Source organism: Zootermopsis nevadensis, unplaced genomic scaffold (genome assembly GCF_977971745.1).
Source record: "Zootermopsis nevadensis isolate Lab colony 2312 unplaced genomic scaffold, Znev_1.0 Znev_ptg000013l, whole genome shotgun sequence".
Lineage (NCBI taxonomy): Eukaryota > Metazoa > Arthropoda > Insecta > Blattodea > Termopsidae > Zootermopsis > Zootermopsis nevadensis.
Genome location: NW_028259145.1, coordinates 1,426,110 through 1,448,090, shown reverse-complemented (window position 1 = coordinate 1,448,090; position 21,981 = coordinate 1,426,110). Strand labels below are relative to the sequence as shown.

At 36.7% G+C, this 21,981-nt stretch overlaps 1 protein-coding gene across 2 annotated transcripts in view; it reads left to right on the top strand.

Annotated features, from left to right (window-relative positions):
- LOC110829988 (RNA helicase aquarius) overlaps positions 1 to 21,981 on the top strand; it is a 78,312-nt gene that overhangs the window by 44,868 nt on the left and 11,463 nt on the right. For both annotated transcript variants that reach the window (XM_087348358.1, XM_022064310.2), the window contains exons 7-16: positions 11,173 to 11,286; positions 13,024 to 13,127; positions 13,225 to 13,336; positions 14,094 to 14,307; positions 14,705 to 14,753; positions 15,979 to 16,076; positions 17,203 to 17,340; positions 17,657 to 17,874; positions 18,801 to 18,970; positions 21,286 to 21,417. In XM_087348358.1, coding sequence (XP_087204484.1) covers positions 11,173 to 11,286; positions 13,024 to 13,127; positions 13,225 to 13,336; positions 14,094 to 14,307; positions 14,705 to 14,753; positions 15,979 to 16,076; positions 17,203 to 17,340; positions 17,657 to 17,874; positions 18,801 to 18,970; positions 21,286 to 21,417 — 1,349 coding nt within the window. The remainder of the gene's footprint in view (positions 1 to 11,172; positions 11,287 to 13,023; positions 13,128 to 13,224; positions 13,337 to 14,093; positions 14,308 to 14,704; positions 14,754 to 15,978; positions 16,077 to 17,202; positions 17,341 to 17,656; positions 17,875 to 18,800; positions 18,971 to 21,285; positions 21,418 to 21,981) is intronic.

Below are 21,981 nucleotides of genomic sequence, written 5' to 3'. Positions count from 1 at the left end.
GCCAGCCTCTTCTAATTGTTACTGTCAAACGCTGTGCCTTGAAAATAGGGCGGGGTAGATAATGTAGGATATCCGAAGCTCCGAGTTTCGTGAATTTTCTCTGGTGGTTGAAACGCGGAGACACCAACGTTTCGATAACCATCTTCGTCCTCAGGGTACTGAAGTCTTCGTTACCCTGAGGACGACGACGAAGATGGTGTTTTCACCGTCACTCACCTGATATTGTTGGTAGCCGGAGAAGAATTCGTGTGTCTCAGACTTTCCCTTTGTTGGTCTGTGTATTCTGTTTGGTGGAGCCACATTTACTCTGAGACTAGGCAAGTGCGAAGTCGGATTATAGTCGAAGCCCTTAACTTAGTATCTAGGGCAGTGATTCTCAGTCAGGTATAAGTTGTGCCGAAGGGTTACGCGAGTTGATACTGCTATTTTATTTTCATGCTGTATTGATGCCAATTTTCAGGTTTTCACATCAATTTTTAATTCCAAATTACGAAAAACCAACCCCGTCTATTCTATATTTCAGTTAATCTCTATTCTGTTTGACCAAAATGTAGGAGATAATTTTGGAGAAATGTTGAGGAAAACTGACCAAGGGTATTCCGGCGAAATGTAGGACGCATTTCGAACGTGAGTGTTTTTCTTGAACATTGTAACAAAATGAAATTGAGTTTTTAACACAGTGGTATTCAACCTTTTTTGTTCGCGTACCCCCAGATATAATTTCTCTTAACTTTGTACCCCCAAAGTTGTTGGTGTATAATTCAAGTTATACATAGTATATAATCTACATTTAAAATAAATTAAATTAATTACATTACTGATTATTCAGTGTCTATCATAAAATAATATTTTTTTAAAAAATTTCACGTACCCCCTAAGATGTCTCCGCGTACCCCAGGTTGAATACCACTGTTTTATACCACAGTTTACACACTGATGTGGCATACGTTTCCATATTTTCTACCTGTATTTTCGTGCGGGTCTCTGCCCGGTGTCCGGCTGTCCTGACTTGACGTTCTTCGTAGTTTTTCTCAGTCCCTTCAGGCAAATTTTGGGACAGTGCCTCAGATTTCGTTACCAATCTTCCTTCCACAGTATTTTCAGTATATCATATCTTTATATGCCGAAAAGTATAAGCTACCGAGCGTGTCGTTAAATAAACCACAAATAAATAATTGTAAATATAATCTTCTGCGCGGAAATGTAATTTCCAACACAAAGAAAAACACTCCTTTGATTTGAAATCTTTCCTCCGTACGTTTTTACCGGAGTCTCTGCTGTTTTCATTTACCGCACGTTCCAGAAGTCCTCGCCATCGCCTCTTTTGTGAACTGTCACGTTCGGTATACAGAGAGCTGACACCCATTAATTTACCAGCGCCTGTAATACCATGCCCATATTAAGTGGCGTTACTCGTAATTAGTATGCACGCGCACAAGCAGACCGTGTGTCACGAAAGTCTGACCTTCCGTGTAACATTTCCCTTCACGAAAGAGCCGACTTCACATAAATAAGACGCTGTTCGTGTACTACAGGGTGGGTGCGAAGTAAGTAGGCATTGAGAAATGGTTATAATATAGAAATATAGAGTAAGGTAGTATATTTGCGTCATATTGTGAATTAGGTTAATATTTTAATATTTTCCGTCAAATCACAATTTTAATAAGATACTAAACTATACAGACTAATATTGAACATCAGATGAACCACGCCATATAAAAAACAATACCTTCGTTCTAATATATAAGAGTAATCTGATAAGAACATTTCAATAAACTGCATAACATTGTAAATGATTGTAATTCGAGTTTTAAATTTACCAATCTAATTTATACCTGAGGACGGTTAAATATAACCGAAACATGTCGTAAGAGAAACGTTCCAATTTGTAAATCGATCATTCGATGCGGAACGTGAAATGATATTTTATATATTTTATTATCTTATTAAAATTGTGATTTGACGGAAAATATTAAAATAGAAATATAGAGGTTATAACCATTTCTCAATGCCTACTTACTTCCCACCCACCCTGTAGTTAATGAATGCCAAGGTGATTTTTATGTTCCGGTACTGACGTACGATAATGCATCCACGTGCATTGCATTTCGAATTATGTTTCGCGTTTACCGGCAATCCTTGTTGTGCCGACTGATTGGCTGTTGGAAATGCATTTCAGATGATTACATAAGCGTTGGTTAAACTGGGTGTTGCTTTCCTTGTGAAATTGGGCGCCGTGGGACACGCCATAGTTTCGTGTCAGCTCCACCGGTGCTCGGTGTTGGAATAAAGATATTCTGTTTGAAATGAATGGTGGGAAATTTGGTACATTTAGAGCAGTGGTATTCAACCTTTTTTTGTTCGCGTACCCCCCAGATATAATTTCTCTTCAACTTTGTACCCCCAAAGTTGTTGGTTTATAATTCGAGTTATACATAGTATATAATCTACATCTAAAATAAATTAAATAAATTACATTACTGATTATTCAGTGTTTATCATAAAATAATATATATTTTTTTAAAATTTCACGTACCCCCGGGGGTAATTAATTAAATAATGTTTGCCTGTCTCGTATGAAAATTTTAATTTGTTTTGCAATAGCGTCTGAATATCTGTGTTAAATGCGCGTCGGAGCTAAATTGGATATTTTTAATCATCGCCGTGTGATTTTGCCGACGTAATACAATTGTTTTTACCTTTCCGTATTAAGCCGTGCGTAACGAGTATTAGGTCAGCTTTTACCATGGGCTGTTATGATCCCGTGACCGTCACTTGTATCGGGGCATTTGCATAAGTCATGTTTTGCTGACGTAATAACTCACAATTTTATGTCTGATGATCTAATGATGGCGGCTAACCAGAAAAACATTGCGCTGTGTAAAAGTCTCGACGTAGTTTCGTATGACCGTCAGTGGAATCTCAACTACCCACGTCCTTTAGTCGTAGATTTAAGAGATTTACGTCTGATTGTAAGGGAGACTTGTCGGCCCCTTTTCTGACATATTTAACCTCGCACTTTTATTTCCAAATATTCTTATAAGAGTATAATTCTGAACTCGGTTTCTTTGTTTATTTAACAACGCTCCGTCAGTTACGTGTCAGGTTTACAAAAACAGATTTTTTTTAAAATTTGTGGTAAGAGCGAGATTTTATGTTCTTCCAAAAATTTAATTTTACAAATTCTTACAAATAAATGTTGTTGAAAGATAAAAATTATTAAATGAAGTAGGACGCGGATAGTTTAGTGACGTTGTGACGTAATTTGTATATATTTTTTTCCGTTTTTTCGTATGCAGATATGCCTTGTTATTAAGTGTTGAAAAACAAGGAATTGCTTCCGATTGATTGATTGTCCTCGCAAGCACATTTCCTGGGTTTCCAGCCAAATGCAGCCCAAAAATTGTACTCCTATTGTACACAGCTGTAGGACACACGAGATGAAATTTGCAGGAGTGAGACAACCGAGAAACAAGAATTGGTACTTCAGCTGGACAAATAAGAAATGAGTGGTATATTTTGGCCGATAAACCTCTACGGAAGAAAGGAGGATGGAATCGTGGATTATTGGATTTGGAATCTTCTCAGCTGAGCTGGTTTATTGGCGTCTTGAACCACGTCTCGAGTTGTAACCAACTGATTCCGTGGTGCAGAGTCTTGAAGAGTCGATATTCATCCTTTTAATTAAGAAATTCTCTGCTTTTACTGAACCGAAGGTCCGTCATCGAGTTCAGAGAATCCTATTCTGATTCACCGGGATCACCACAATTTTTTTTTTCTTCAGAGATCCATTTTAATTTCATCCTCCATCTACACGTGGTTTTTCCAAAGTGGTTCTTTACTTCAGATTTTCTTACTGACGTTTTTACGAATTTCTCATCTTCGTTTCTAATCCTTCTTGATTAATTAAATATCTTAATAATAGTAGCTCTAGGACATGTTTTATTTAAATACTCCTTTTACTTTGTGTTCTGTCCAGATATTTTCATCAGCACGTTCTCTCAATCGTCCTTCTTCCTTCCTTGGATTGAGAATCCAATTTTGAAACCCATATAACAGAAATATTAACCCTTTTCACGGTTGTCATGCAGGCACCAGGATTATTGAAACCGCCGACATAGAATTTAGGTGTACTCTCCCTACAATTACTCAATCCCAGCACGGAGCTGACATTAATAAAGTCTTCTCGGGCTATCAGCCGTGTTAGATGTTGATTAATCGCCGACGTTTCGAGCACCATATCTCTCCTAATAGTTTTTTTTTTTTTTGTTCATTTATATTCTCCAGGAATTGTTCTGGTTACAGAGGTGCTTTTTGCCTCCATCGTCAGGGCGATGAATCAAATGTGAGCAGATCTGTACCGTAATAATCTTTTTAAATATTTGAATTGAAAGTGGTTGGAGAACATTACCACATCTTCGTAAGTTTTCCGCGGTCAGATGCAGGCGACGTGGAGGACGACCTGGTTCTGTTTCGATACAGTTTCAGTTCGTTTCTCATCGCACTGAGGACTTTTCTTGTACTCGCTGATGCCACTGTGTCATCTGGCGTAGTTAATTATTTATCTCGTAATGGAACAGCTGTCATGACCTGTCACGATATTTCATGATCTCCAGACAGACAGGCCTTTTTATATATATTTGTTTGCAATTCATTTGCGTTGGCCTCATAATTTCTCTCATAATTAACACAATCAACTCGGGTCAGAGGTCCCAGTGAGATGTTTTTTTAAAGAAGATGTAGTTAGAAGTCTGGACGATTTGTAACGCAGAATTTCCAAGAGTAGATATTTGTTTAAATCTTGTCAGTCTAATAACATTAAAATTCTATTAAATATTACTATAATTAACATTTAAATATTTAAAATATATTAAATGATGTTCTCTATCGAAAATGTTCGATTTACATTAGATTATCACTTTTTACTTTTTACAAGACATGTTTCAGTTCTAAAAGAACCATCTTCAGGTGTAATACACCTGAAGATGGTTCTTTTAGAGATAGAGAACATCATTTAATATATTTTAAATATTTAAATGTTAATTATAGTAATATTTAATAGAATTTTAATGTTATTAGACTGACAAGATTTAAACAAATATATATTTATCACAATATGACGCAACTTTATCATTCCAAGAGTAGGTCGTGTGAAAATTGTGCAGTTCATTTATTAAATGTTATCAACATTTATTATGACTCTGTATTCAGTATCGTGACTGGATACGAGCGAGACATTTGGGATTTGATTCCCGGTAGGAACAAGAATTGTTCTCATTGCCACCACGTCAGGGGTAAAGGGGCCTGGAGCGTGACGCAGTGCACTGAACCTACACCACAGGTTACTAATGCGTGGAGTTGTAGGCAAATGAGTAACTTTTTGAAAATATATTTTTATATTTTTGTCATTTTAAATAAACGTTTTATAAACGTGACATTGAAGTGCGTATGTCAATAATATTAATCTCTTTAGTTCAATTAGAGGCTGTGCTATGGTAGTTGTCTGTATCTGCGAATGAAATTACGACGCTGAATAATATTAAGCGATTCATACACACGTATGATAATGTTTTCTGGACCGCAGTTTTAAAATCGTCGATATAATTCTCTTTTAGAGACAGCTGTAACAGAACGTTATGTTATCTGACTGGTACTGAACATTCGACGTGCTTTTTGCAGAGCTAAAATTGGAACTGCACTTGGTGCCGAGTTACACAGCCATGTGGTTAAAAGAAGTTTTAGATTGTGTCAGTTTTGATGGTCTGTATCTGAAACGGGCATCAACTTGTGATGAAATGACGCACACTGCATGGATGAAGTGGTATGTGTATAACAGATAAGTGTTTTTTTTTTGTTTTCGTTAGCCCTGGACTCGAAACTGACTGCGGTTTCCAAAGAGCCATAATGTTTAGCTATTATTATTATTTATTTATTTAGTGTTCTGTCTGACGACAGGTCCATATGAACAGGATCCTTCCATCCTTTTCTCGGACTGGGACCTGTTCATATACGTTCTTGGCAGATGATCCAGAAGTGGTTTGCCATTGCCTTCTTCTGTGTGTGAATTGAGTAATTGTTGGGATGCCACGGAGGAAAACTCCGTGTTGCCTAGACCACGGCCTTGCCCAACACAAGTTATAAATTCGGGCACCGCCGGGAATCGAACCCGAGACCCCCAGGATTACAAGGCCAGCGTTCTAACCGCTAGACCACCAGGCCTAATGAATGTTTAACTGTAAGCCTTAAAATGCAGACGCTTGTGTCTGTAGTGTGAGCCTAAATATGTTGGAAGCCTTTCGCTGTGTAAAACAGTATAAACTCGAACGCTGGCTGAATATCTTTTTATATCGATTTCATTTCATTAACACGTTTATCGATTATACTCGTAGTTCGATATGAGTCTTGGCTTTTCTGGGTGGTTTTTTTTTTGACATGTTTTAATACTGAGACGGGAGTTTGGCCCGTCGCAACGCGTCTGTTGGACACGAGAACACAAATCAGAAAAAATTCAGACACTTTTTTACCTGGACGGGGGTTCGATCCCGTGATGCCATGTTCGATCGACGAATGCTTACGCCTTTAGACCTCCGACCTGATCTTTTAGCCGTTGTGTTAGGTTAGGTTGGGTTAGGTTAGGTTGGGTTAGGTTAGATAAGGTTGGGTTAGGTTAGGTTAGATTAGGTTGGGTTAGGTTAGGTTAGATTAGGTTGGGTTAGATTAGGTTGGGTTAGGTTAGGTTAGGTTGGGTTGGGTTTTATTTGAAATGAAAGTATCGACTGGCCGGTCGTAAACTTAAAGTTTGTAAAACTTTTACTGGCTGTTTCAAACAGGTTGCCATATTACACGTGATTTTGTTTAACAGATTTTTTGGTATGCTGTTTTTAAACGTCAGTGTGGAATTTAATTTATAAATAGTTTTCATTATACAGAGTATCTCAAAATTATACCCGAGCCACAAAAGATTTATCGACGGGCCGTAGGTTGATAACCCCTGATCTTGATGTCCGTTCATTGCAGATACAATAAGATATTTTACGAATTTAAATTTATATTTCAAGAAAATTATGCGTTATAATTGACAGGTACGCGCAAAAATGAAGTTAGCCTGGCGATTGATTATCGCAAATTCCAAATTTAATCGATATCCTTCAGGTATGTCGGAGATGAAACATTCTGTGGGACCATCACCTGTCCATTGTGCGTTAATTTTCTCATATTCAGTAAATATAAAGCTGTGATACTAGAATGCCATTTGTTATTAATTGAAGTTTATAACCGCGGATTATTATAACGTTCGTGGAAATGGTCACGTGATATCCAAGTGGTTGCTTTCGCCTGCCCTGTACTTGTGCACAATTAATTAATTAATTAAGTTATCCTTGAGATGATAAAGTTGCGTCATATTGTGATAAATATATATTTGTTTAAATTTGTCAGTCTAATCACAAAAGTTCCTATTAAATATTAAAATATTACTATAATTAACATTTAAATATTTAAAATATATTAAATGATGATCTCTATCGAAATGTTCGATTTAAATCGAACATTTCGATAGAGATCATCATTTAATATATTTTAAATATTTAAATGTTAATTATGTAATATTTTAATATTTAATAGGAACTTTTGTGATTAGACTGACAAATTTAAACAAATATAAGTTATCCTTATCTCTCAGTCGTATCACCTAAGCCATTTTAATAAAGTTTTCGTTAAACCTCGACCCGTAACCTTTCGCTGAAGACCAACTGCACGAAGCCGTTCCTAATTTTATCTTCGTAAATATGCCCAACTCCAATAAAACATATTCGTTATTTCATCGGCTCTAGGTCTTCTGAGAAACGGCGGATTTCATCTTGACTGCAAGTTGAACGCATTTCGAGTGAAATGTTTCAGAGAGTCGAAACATCGAGTGTTTCTCAAGCCGCAGTTAGCAAGACTGGCATATTTATTTTTAATAGCCTGAATGACACAATTGATGTCTCTGACTTGTGCCCTTATTCTACCCACACGGTTGTTTAAACTCCAAGCATAAGAAAGGAGAAACAAGGAATTTGTCCATGTACGAGTCAGAACAAGACGTGTTCTTCTTAGACGGCAATTAACGAGGAAGTCAAAGCTTCCCGCGGTCGGTTCACAGCTGACTCGGCCACTCTTGCACTACGCATTTATAAGTCTGTTGTCGGCTGTGCGTCTTGGCAAATGCACTTCTGTTATGTTGGCAGACGCCTGACAGAAGGATCTGGCTCCGGAAGACTCCATTCCCCTGTTTTGTATTGTCATTATGAAGCAGGCGCGACATTCCTATTTGGATCTTTGCCACGGTGGTCTAGCGGTTAGAACGCTGGCCTTGTAATCCTGGGGGTCTCGGGTTCGAATTTATAACTTGTGTTGGGCAAGGCCGTGGTCTAGGCAACACGGAGTATTCCTCCGTGGCATCCCAACAATTACTCCATTCACACACAGAAGAAGGCAATGGCAAACCACTTCTGGATCATCTGCCAAGAACGTATATGAACAGGTCCCAGTCCGAGAAAAGGATGGAAGGATCCTGTTCATATGGACCTGTCATCAGACAGAACACTAAATAATAAATAGTTTTAAGAATAATGCATGCTCAAGAAGGAACATGACATCACTGAATACCGAGTTATTTCTGTATCACATTTATGCGTTGTTCGTAAGATCGTAACTGGACTCTGGCTGGCGACCTGCTAATGATGTAGCGTCGTGGAAGTGGATGGTGGAGAGGTCACGCAGAGGTCACTGTGGCGGCTGTCGTTTGATCATTGTCCGCTGATGGCGCCATGCAAGTAGCTCCTGTCATGTCGTCTTCAATACGTTGAACCGTAAATGTTGACCCAGTTATATTGTGAGTTGTGACGTAACATCGTTGCGTGGAGCTTCATTTATTTATCTTCTTGTAACTTGCAGAGTAGAAGCCTTAAGACGGTTGTGATTGTCAGTTGATATTTGCAAATACCTCGCCGTCATTAAAAGATGCCGTGGCGTTTTTAGCCTTGTAAGCACGTCTAGAAGGAGAGTTAAAGTTAACCCTCTAGACCAGTGGTATTCAACCTTTTTTGTTCGCGTACCCCCAGATATAATTTCTCCTCAACTTTGTACCCCCAAAGTTGTTGGTGTATAATTCAAGTTATAATAGTATATAATCTACATCTAAAATAAATTAAATAAATTACATTACTGATTATTCAGTGTTTATCATAAAATAATATATATATATTTTTTTAAATTTCACGTACCCCCTAAGATGTCTTCGCGTACCCCAGGTTGATTACCACCGATCTATCGAACACGAGTCGAAAACGTTACCGTTTCAACCTGCTTCAGGACGTGGCCAATTCTAAACTTTCCCGGGCTACAGATTTTTCGTGGGTTTTTTCAGTCTCTGCAGGGGAATGTCTACGGAACAGGACACAGCCATTTCCTTCCAGATGCCTGCCATCTTATCCATTTTGGTGGTCAAATTCAATGACACATAACCTCAAATGATCCAAGACAGAGCGAAACATTGGTATATCATAAATTAATAAAAGTGGAGAGTAGGACACCGTCTTCACACACAGTGCATTGTTACAACACATAGTTGTATGGAATCAGTATGTTAATGGACTGGTTTTAATACGCCACTGATGATGACCTCATGAGGTTGAAACGCACGAAAAGTTGTGTTTTAAAGTGTAAAAAGTTTGTGTATGTGATTTGAGAGCAAATAATATCAATTTAAATAATTTAATTAATGTGTAGTGACTGACTACGGACTGGACGACCGGGGTTCGATCCCCGGCGGGGGCAGAGGATCTTTTTTCCTCTAGCCTCTGTGTCCAGACTGGCTGTGGGGCCCACCCAGTTTCCTATCCAGTGGCGTGATGCTGACCACTCACCCCATCTAGTGCCTGGGTTTAGAATTAGTAGGAGCTATACACCTCTCCCCCCAAGCGACCTACGTGGCGTGTAGAGGGACAGCTTCACTTTTTTACTTTACAAAAAATGAACATACAGAAATTTGACATTTTTCACTTCTATCCCATTGGAGATATAAATATTAAAAAAATAAAGAGATGATTTTGTATGAAGTGTCATTGTGGTTGATATAATTCAGTGATGAATCTGTGTTGATTTCTGGAACTCATACGCTGCTTTATTTATCATAATCAAAAAGGTTCAGTTTATCTTGAGACTTCAATGAAGCAGGTGTGTATCTGCGGAGATAATGCCTTTGATCCCCACCTGCGATGAGCCACTGGGAGAGGTCTCTGGTGTTTTATTCTTTCCGCTGCTGTAGGTGCACTTCGGCATTATTCTCTGTTGTGCCTGGAGCTGACCAATGAGCAACAGCCTGCTTATTGTCACAATAATAATGACAGTTCGATAAAAAAGTGCCAGCTGTTGAGTGTACTGGCCCATTTTATGACAGCCAAGATGTCCAGTGTTGCGTTAAGTCTCGTAATTTATTACGAGACACACACAGAGGACACGGATTCACAATAAAATGTCTCAGAATGTAGTAAAGTACAAAGTGATGAGTGCCTCAGAATTATGAGCAGTTTTGGTTATGAAATAGTTCATTTCACAAACATTTATGATTCCGTACTGACGAATCGGCTCTCCTTGTTGGCAGAAAGTAATTTCTTCCAGTCCCCATTCACTGCCATTCTTCCAGGTTCATTTCACTTTATTTTCTTGTGATTTATATTTGTATGTAAGTAAGAAAGTTATTGTGTTGATGCATTAAATTTTTTAAAATTTTAATCCGATAAACAATGTGGTTAAACTGTCAGAAACTTCACTAAAATGTTAGAATAAAAGATTTTAATGTTTATTCTTTGGTGTTTTGAACAGATTGACAAATAACTTATCTCCTTTAATAATATTGCTTCAAGTCGATAATGAGTTTTTGAACGCGGAAACAGTAATGGTAAAAATAGTAACAACATTAACAATAGCAGTAATAATAAATGACCATTAAGAAGTAATTGTGATACATCCTGATAAATGACATGGTAGGATGTAAGATGTACATTTGGAAAAATTTCTTCTGTTGGTTATGTTGTACCGTATTTAAATTGGATTAAATCATTAAAATCCCTTTGTGTTTTCAGAATCAGTGTATTATTTTAATTCATATGAGTAATGTCTTGTTTCCAGTTGCTGGACATGCTTAAATTCTATTCGCGGTTTGAGATCAGCGATGAGACGGGGGATCCCCTCACAGATCATGACATGACACAGTTGCATTACTCCAGAATCACATCACTACAGGTAAGTTAAATTTATTGATGCTGGAATGTTATGTTTTTTCACAAAATTATGGAATCCTATTTATCCTGTTGATTCTTTTAAACGGCGGATATTGAGGTGAATGTTTGTGGCTGAACTCGTGACAGATTCAACTGGGTTGCGTTTGACGGGAGATAGTTTAAAGTTACAAGAATTGTATTATTTTTACATATAATATGATTATAATAATTACATAACAAAGTATAAATATTTGTAATAATTGTTCTGTTTGTTTAAACAATAATTTCTTTCCATTTTCTTTTGTTATGAACATAGTGTTGAACCTTTAACAAGACCAGTTAATTTTAATTTAAAGAAAAAAGGAAACTGAAGTAAAATTTCTTGACAAACTGAGTAATTATAAGACTTAATTTATGTCATGTGATTTGTCATTTACTTAATCATTCAGTCAGTAAGTTAGAAGTTTGGAACCATTTACTTTTTATAAAGCAGATGTAAAAATTGAAGCGTTCTGATGTATTATTAATGTAGGTTAGTTATGGTCACAGAGCACATTTATATCGACCATACGTTCTCTGGTGCAAGTAAGATCCAGCTGACTCTCTGATGTGCCCTGCACATCATAAGTCAAGCAAAAATGTAAATAGAGTAAAAGTGCTTTTCACACACCCATTTTCGCATTGTATCGAAATCAGTGGTAAGGTAAACGTCTCATCCTATGTGTCCTCGGAATCGCACGTAAGAGGATAAAATTCATTAGGCCAAAAATTGATTTCTACAAATACATTTCTGTAGCAGTCTCAACTCATTATTCTTAATCATCCTTTATTTTCTCAGTTTGGCTGTGTAAAACCTCTGCAGTCGATATAAAATTGGAATAAGATGGAACACATTACATATTTTCAAAGCTATGGCTAACTATCCCATCAGAACACAAATGTGTCAATTCATTGTTTTGTAAACAAGAAGATTACTGAAAACTGTTCAAAACTTCCAGTTCTTATAGGATCTTTGCCCAGAGTGACCACATTTTGAGAAGGCTGTGTCCTTCCGTCTGACTATTCGTTCTATCTCCGAAACTAATGAATGTATTACATTGAAATTTGGTGTTTGGGGTTTTCGCTGAAAGCTTTAAATCCAATATCACTTCCCACTTTGTAATCATTTATCAACATAATTAGTATTTAAAAAATATAAAAAATGGTCGCGTCTGACTCTGTGCAGTTATGTGTGCAGAGTGATTAGCTTTTTCACCGATAGATCTGAATCTGCAATAATTGAACATCAAAGTTCAATGTGGTTTTTAAAATTTCAAAGAATGCACATGTAAAATATGTCACATGCATTGCAGTATGTACATTTACGCTCTTGGTTTGTCATAAAAGTAAAGTAAAGTTTGTCCCACTGTACGCCATGTAGGCGCTTGGGGTGAGTGGAGGTATAGCTCCTCTCTTCCTTGACCTCGGCACTAGATGGGGGTGAGTGGTCAGCATCACGCCCCGGCTTTACCCCAGGGAAAGGACCCCGGTACCCATTGTAGAGGAGGCTGGGTGGGCCCCAGAGCCGGTCTGGACGCAGAGGCTAGAGGAAAAATCCTCTGCCCCCGTCGGGGATCAAACCCCGGTCGTCCAGCCCGTAGCTAGTCACTATACTGACTGAGCTATCCCGGCTCATCTTGGTTTGTCATAGGTATTTTGAAATGTGCAGCTGCAGTCATCCCATCCACGCATTATAATTTGGTACTTCTGAATGTTACAGAAAGCAGCATATGCAAAGTTCCCAGATTTACGTGACTTTTCTTTGGCAAATGTTGCAAGTGTGGACACAAGGGAGGCGTTGCTGAAGCACTTCGGACCACTGAGGTATGAGTATATAATAATCAGATGTTTCTAGCAGTGTTACATTTGTCAGAAATTATTAGCTTTGGTTTCATAAAAAAAACTTATGCTTTTTTTACAGTCAGGAGAAGTTGAGAAGTATTGCGACATACCTGAACTTAGTTCCACCTCCTGACAAGGCTGAAGTTGAGGACTGGTTTCGATTTGACAGTGACTTCCTTCTCGAACTTCTGGTATGGTCCCTTATACCGACAATTTAAACTTTTTATTGTATTACTAATTGTATATATCTGTTTTGCCCGAGCAAGGTACTAGTAATAATTTTTTTCCAGATATATTTTATAACTGCTTACACTTGTGTCATATTGCATAATTTTATTTGGTTTAATTAATTTTGATGAAATTTAGTATTATGAGTTTTTACTGAAGTTTATCTGTAAAATTTGTGTTTTAGATATAATTCAGTAAATAGTGATTAAAATTAATAATATTTTTATTTTTTAGTATATTATAGTATGCTCATTTTATTCAAGGTAGTGATCATAAAATGCTGAAGTAGATTATTGAATGAAGGTGTATAGAATATGTCTATATGTAAGCGTGCTAGCCACGTTTATGTTAACATGAATGATAAGGCAGAGTATGTTTCTTATTTTCATAACCCAGGAAGTGTTTTTGAGTAGAGCAATAATTAATAACTACAGACCTTTCAAGATGTGTCTTATTCTGTGTCTTGACCCTTTTAAAATTCTGTACATACAGTGTGTCCCAAAAAGATGTATACACAGCAGCAACTTTGGTGGCTCCTTGCTCACCACTGTCAAAGCTAATGATGGTAATTTTGAACACGTGCACTAGATTTGCTAATTCACTAGGTTCAAATTCTAACATATGTAATTGTTTAGTTTATTAAAATCTTTTTATTTCATTCATTGAATGTGCGTATACATATTTTTGGGACACACTGTTTATCCGTATTCTTTCCTGCAGGTGTCTAGGCACGAGCGACGGGCATCACAGTTGCAGGCCCTGAATGAAATGCCTCTATACCCAACAGAGGATATAATCTGGAATGAAAACATTGTTCCAAGTGAATATTTTTCTGGAGAAGGGTGCCTGGCTCTACCAAAACTCAACTTACAATTTCTTACGCTACACGATTACCTGTTACGCAACTTCAATCTATTCCGATTGGAGTCAACATGTATGTATCAAAACAGTTTGTATTCATCTGCATAATTTTATAATATAATTTTGAAGGGCATAAAGGTTGTTTCTCGTTATTTGCTCCCACTGTCAGAGATCGCTGTTCCTGGGAATATGATGACTCCTTTATACACCAGTTTATGTTAAATGGAAATATGGTTATGTCATCTGTTCACTCAATTTGTATCTTCAGTTAATATAATGATTCTGATTGAAACTTGAAAAACACGTGTACTAAATGAATTCCTCCATTTCAATTTACAGATTCTTAACAGTGTTTTTTAAGTGAGGGAATAAAGTCATTTTTAAATATGCAAGACTTTGCTTATTCAGCTGTGTATATGTTGAAATAAGGATATTCATTCTAAACTGTACTAATTTGAGTATTCTTTTAGATGAAATTCGCCAGGATATTGAGGATGCAGTCAGTAGATTAAGTCCATGGTAAGTGACACAAACTCTTTGCTCCAGTAAATCATGTAATGAAACTCGCTATTACAAGTACTATGGTTGAAGTTTGTTTTAAAGACGGTAATAAAGGTTTATTCTTGAAGGTATCTTAAATTTGTTCTTTACTCTAAATTACATTCATAAAATGTTTGTGCCTCAGAATGTACCAATACACAAGATAAACACATATTTTTATGAGTTTTTATCTAAAGAATTCTGTGTTTTATGTAAGCAGTTTATGATTATAAATCAGCAAATATTTCTGTCATCAAAATTTAACACAAAAATTTGTAGGCACTTTGAAGTCTTATCCACATTACTTATTTCCTTTGTTTCCATTGGCTTGCACCAATGGTATGTCAGTAGTTCCATGCAGTTCTTGAGTTTTTAACACAGTGGTATTCAACCTTTTTTGTTCGCGTACCCCCAGATGTAATTTCTCTTCAACTTTGTACCCCAATAGTTGTTAGTGTATAATTCAAGTTATACGTAGTATATAATCTACATCTAAAATAAATTACATTACTGATTATTCAGTGTTTATCATAAAATAATTTTTTTTAAAATTTCACGTACCCCCTAAGATGTCCTTGCGTACCCCCAGATATAATTTCTCTTCAATTTTGTACCCCCACAGTTGTTGGTGTATAATTCAAGTTATACATAGTATATAATCTACATGTAAAATAAATTAAATAAATTACATTACTGATTATTCAGTGTTTATCATAAAATAATTTTTTTTAAAATTTAACGTACCCCCTAAGATGTCCTCGCGTACCCCCAGATATAATTTCTCTTCAATTTTGTACCCCCAAAGTTGTTAGTGTATAATTCAAGTTATACATAGTATATAATCTACATCTAAAATAAATTACATTACTGATTATTCAGTGTTTATCATAAAATAATTTTTTTTTTAAATTTCACATACCCCCTAAGATGTCTTCACTAAAATTTCTTAAACCATGCAGTATTTACCTTTATTCTATTTATATGTAAATAATATATGGAAAGGGAGGCATTATGCATCCACCTCTACTATTTAAATATTACATCTTACCACATATTTTCCTTTAAACTTTCTAATGCTTCTTGAATATTGTAATTCAGTCGAGTTTTGACTTCCTTTTCTTCAGTGGCGTAAAATTTGCAGACATTTTTATAGACTTCCCTTCTGTCCACTGAATTATGTGAAATGGTGTTTTATGTTCTTCAGGAATGCAGAAGATGGCAACATCTTTTATGGAGGCTGGGCTCGTATGGCTCAGCCAATTATCAATTTTGCTGTCGTTGAAGTGGCCAAACCTAACATTGGTAAGTGACGTACACTGGAACTTGGAAGTTTGCAAGGAAATTGAAAAATGTGGTATAAATTATTGGTACTTTGATAAAAGTGCTGAGTTTATAAATAAAAAAAAAACAAAGGTTGCTACAGTTTTGTCTTGGAGTGGTGAAAGTTAGAGAGTGAGTGACAGAGTGGAAAATTTTACAGCTGTGGTTTTCAGACTCTTGCTTAATTAATATTTGTTCTTTTGTTTTTCTTTCTTGCTCCTTGTCATATTATGTGGGTTATCTGTAGCATAGAAGGTTTAATATGATTCAAACTGTCTGCATTTCCAAGATCAAAACCTTTTTCTGATCTTCCTAATATTAATTTTCCTTTAATGACATCTGAATTAGAACCTTTTTTTAACAAGAAGTAGAGCTATTCTACAATATAACTACAAGATACAGGGAACTCTAAAATAGTACTTAAAATACCACATTTTATTAAAAGTGTAACAACAAAGCTATATACAAAGGCTAAAGTCATTACTTATCTTTGCTTAATTGAAGAATATAATGCAATTTAATGTATTGCAAATAATGATTTTAAAAAAAATTATTTCCAACTAACCAACACATATTTCAACATATATCTTGATCTATAACTTGCATAAAATAATCAATTTGTAATAAAAAGTCAAAGTTAATTTTATGGTCTTTTTTACCATGTTGGTTTTGACATTTGACAGATTCTGCACTTTAACAGCCGTGTTTAGCATGAAGCGTTCAACTGTTCTTTTATGCCTCTGGAGGTATGGGTTTACAATTTTTAAGTATTAGCCTATGAACTTGTTCTCGACTGAACGATAGCAAATCCGCAGGATTAGTGGTTGGCAGGAGGATTTCAGCTGTTCTTGTAAGAAAATTTACGTTCAGATGATACACAATAGCTAGCTCCAAAGCTGATCAAGATAAAGGGAATAATTAGCACTGAGGAGTGATCACATAAGATACAAATTGTTAGTTTTTCAAAAATGTTCTGGTTGGAGGAGGCACAGTGAATTTTGTTTACCCAGGCAGGGCACCATTATTCCTAAGACTGGTCCTGCCTTTGCCTTTACATATTTATCTGTTAATGATGTTTAAATGAGTAGTTCTTACTGGGATATTCCAGGGGAGAAGCGACCATCACGAGTTCGTGCTGATGTAACAGTGAATCTTAGTGTCAGAAATGAGATCAAGGCAGAGTGGGAGAACCTTCGAAAGCATGACGTCTGCTTCCTCATTACTGTCCGTCCTACATTTTCCATAGGTAAGATTTGTCTTATTAAATGTCCGTAAAAATATCAGATTCTACGGTGAACTTCTGAGACTTTCTCTAGTGGTAGTAATAGGCAAAATACATGATTTGTGTTGTATGTACTGAATTCTTGTTACTAAGCTTAATTGGTAAAATTAGTGAAAAATCTCAAGTTACTTTCAAGACAGAGTTCAGCTTCATTCATATATGGAGATATGGGTGTTTTTTATACATTCCTAATATGTACCTTTGAATTTGCTATAGGAAGTGTGCATGTTCATAAATTTTTATGTTTGTAAAGAAATCAAAAAGAAATATGCACTTCCAGGTACCAAATATAGCCACAGGGAACCGTTTGTACCACAAGTGGGTCTGACATATGTACGAGGATGTGAGATTGAGGGCATGCTTGACCAGAATGGACGAGTTATCGAAGAGGGTCCCGAACCCAAACCGCAGCTGCCAGGAGAGAAACGAACTTTCCGCGTATGGTTGGATTGTAATCAATATCGCACTGACATGGACTTAGCAAGTCAAGGCAAAGAGGTGTGTTTACTGTAATGATTTCCAAGATTAACACAAATTTTGCACTGCTAGTTAAAACGTAAAGTTTTGTATGCAGACAGTGTAACATTTTTAATTTCATTACCAAGGCGAGAAAACTATGAAAGTAAGCACGTAGTGTTATTAATGTTAAAAAGTGAAGTGAAATGGTTTAAAGAAAGCTCTACTACTTATTTCAGCCTATCACATTTTACTGACAAATTCCCAACTTAGTTTGAAATGTAGTCCAATAATAAAGATGAACATTCCTTTAGGAAGTGCCTTTTAAAATATTAATGACAGATCCATAGACACGTTAACCATATCCTAATCTTGCATAACTGCTTGATGCAAGGTGGCATTCCAGTTGCTCTCTGCACCTGTAGAATTGGCATATTTTGATAGAACCGTCAATCACAGTATTTTTGTTCACGTATATTGAAAGTTTGTTGTTTTTATTTGTTAGTTTGTGTAGCACCCTAATAACGTGGAAAATGATAAAAATAAATACATATTCAGTGTTATTTGTTAATGGGTTAACTTCACCATCAAACAAATAAAATTTGATATATTAATTTACATTCATTCTTACATTAAATTACATTAAACATGATAAATTATACTTCAGAGAGGTTCATAGTTATGAGACTGATGAAATATTTTCATGCGAGAAGAATAAATTTACTAATGAGGGAGTAAGAGAGAGAATGGTAATTCAAATCTTTCATTCTGTTATTTCTCTAAAAAAGCAATGTGTTTTGTGATAGGTAATTAGACGTAAATTTAATTACTGGGACGTATTTCCTATTCTCCAATTCCTCCTCCATTTCTGTATCATTTAGGATACTCTATTGCCAGTTGCAAATGTTATGTAATGATTGCTGTCAAAATAGTTTCAGTAATTTATAATTTTTACAACAACTTCTCAGGATGTCTATGAGACCTTCAATATTCTGATGCGTCGTAAACCTAAGGAGAACAATTTTAAGGCAGTGCTGGAAACAATCCGCGAGCTTATGAACACAGAATGTGTTGTGCCGGACTGGTTACATGACATCATCCTGGGTTATGGAGATCCCGGAGCTGCTCACTACTCAAGGTCGGTTCTGTTATTGGTGTCAATTCAGACTTGTCTTTCACTCTTTCTTGTTAAAATGTTAGGAAATGTTAACACATTGCCAAACGTACTACAAAGGTCAGTTAAGGAACTGAATAGAAAATGGTCTTCTACATTTAGGATACACGTGATCATTAGTGTTTATTTTGGACTCGAGGGCTAGATGTAAAAACCAAGTGGTGGAAAAAGAAATTTGAAAAATAATGCACTACAGTGTAGGAAAAGAGTGGACGCAGATATAAGAGATGTATCGGGGGAAAGATGGAGGGGAATAGAGGAGTCTTTGTCATAAGATGAACCATAAGGATGGAAATGTCACTGCTTGATGATAATGATCAGTATTCATACTTCGCCTCTTCCCTCGTTCCACAGTTTATCTCTGTGTATTTACCATATCTGTTCTCTTACTGTCCACACAATTTTGTTCTTTTTCTTCCAGTGGATTGTCTTGATGTAATTTTCATGTCTTAAGATAACCTTTGTGTCCTATGTTTACAAATCTGCTAGTACAAGGCGCGTCCTCAAAGTAAGTTTCCCTGGGGCCGTTTACAGAAACAAAACACAATTTCATGGAAATATTTATTGCAACAGATACAGCAAGTGTCCAGCTATTTTTCAACATATTCGCCACCGGAATTGAGACATTTGTCATACCGTGGGACCAACTTTTGAATACCTGTGTCGTAGAAGTCTGCCGCCTGGGATTGGAACCACTGTGTGACAACCATCTCCGCCTCTCTGTCATTCTCAAAACGCTGACGCTGACCGGACAGGAATTTCTTGAGGTGTAGGAAAAGATGGAAATCACTGGGAGCGAGGTCCGGGCTGTAGGGTGAATGATTAAACACCTCCCAGCTGAACTCCTGCAGGAGACTTGCTGTCCGTCGAGCCGTGTACGGCCTAGCGTTATCACTGACCGCACTTCACAGTTGGCGGGAGCTGGAATAAGAACCTCCATCTTCAACAGCTGTAACGATGCTACTGTGAGAACGCGGGAGGTGCCATTAGTGCATGCGCCATGCTACGTCATTGCTCTATCACGTACGCACAGTCGCTTCGCGCAATATAAGGTTTGCTAGCTGTGGGACGAGTGGGAAACTTACTTTGAGGACGCGCCTCGTATTTGAGGTTTTCGCGACGGTGAGTCTGAAGATGGTTGTCTTCTGGGTTGTTGCGCCATGAAGTCTGGTAGAAGTTGACTGATGATTCAGAGGCCCTTGTTGCCCCCATCATCAGGGCGATCGATGATGGAGACAGGAAGGACCTCTGAAACGTCAGTAAACTTCTACCAGACTACACATCGCTACAACCCAAAAGACAGCCATCTTCAGTTCTGCTCTTGATTAACGCAGTATTTACTCTAAAGATAAAAATCGCCAACTCTGATGCTGATTTCTACATTATTTACTCTAAAGGTCTTACTTCTTTCTTCTGTTCTCTTACGTCTTTGATCTGTCCCCTTAAGCCTGAATTAATAGGTGACAGGTGAGTTTGTACAAACTGGAATTGTTTACGCCTTTCAATCCTCACTGCATGAATACAATCTGGAAAATCCTGTGTCTTAGTTACTATTTGGTGTTGACTATGGACCATAAACCATGTCGGAGAGGATGAAGATGATTGTCTTCTGGAATGTCGCATTGTGTAGTCTCATAAAAATTGGTCAACATTTCAGAGATATTTACTGAACCCATCATCAGGGCAGGATGCACATGGAAGACTCGGGCATTGATAGGAGGGTAATATTAAAATGGATTCTAGGCTAAATGGTGTTGAAGAGTGTGGATTGGATTCATTTTTGGCTGAGAATAGGAACTGGTGGCAGGCTCTTGTGAACGTGGTATTCAGCATTCAGGTTCCATAAGAGGCACAAAATTTCTTGATTAGCTAAGTGTATTATTTAGCTTTTCAAATAAAAGACTTCCACGAAGTTTATAAGTAAGTTGAACTTTCTTATTGAGAAACTGATATTATCTCATGGCTGTATATCCCCTTTTCACACAGAAATTCTACAGTGAAGTAAGTCTGCATGAAATCACTGAAGAACTTTTAGTGTGAACATTGTTCATGTTTGTTGTAGCAAATGTTGCCTTCTTCTGGTTTTATATTGTTATATTCCTAGATTTATCTTCTTCAACTTCACGGTTTAGGCCTGTGGCCTGTTCTGACTTCAAGGGTTGTTTTAAATTCCCTTGAAGATTGTCAGTAATATAAATGTCCCCTGGCTGCGTTACGGGCGCTGCCCAATCCTAGATTTATCCATGCCTAATATTTTACCACAATGGTCTTGCTTTCAGAATGCCTAATGAGATTGCAACAGTGGATTTTAACGACACATTCCTAAATATGGACCACCTTCGAGCCAGTTTTCCAGAGCACGAGATCCGTGTACAAACTGATGATCCAGTGAAATTGGTACCTCCATTTAGGTATTTTGGAATTTTTCCTCTCGTAGTTCATGCAACTGGACTGAGTATTTACTAGGAAGGTTCAATTTCTAACACTATTCTGTAGTATTAACTTCATCATATTTTTAATAGGCTATTCATAGAGCTGCAGGTCTTGATTTCTGGGTTTATTTTGAATCTACAATATATTGTTACCTGAAAATGTTTTTGCCAAAAGTTTGTGATTGCACACAATGTTTTAAGCAAAGTAGTCGCAGAATAGGATTTGAGATGTTTGAAGCAGTGTGAGAAAAGATGGTAGTTTTCTAAGTTGTTGTGCTTTGTAGTGTTTCAGCTGTGTGCCAATGGTTTGGAGGTACATACTGCTTCCATCTTCAACCCTTAGTCTCACCATGATTGTTTATTAAACTTCTTTTGTTTAGATTATACACTCAAAGGAAACATATTTATATACATAACACATTTCTGTACCACTGTGACCTTAATGTGGCAAATATTTTTGTAGTGTTTGTATTTTCAAATCTTCCCTTTGTTCTGGTTTCAGATTGTGTATTTTGTTCATTTCTTAATACTCTATTTAAAACA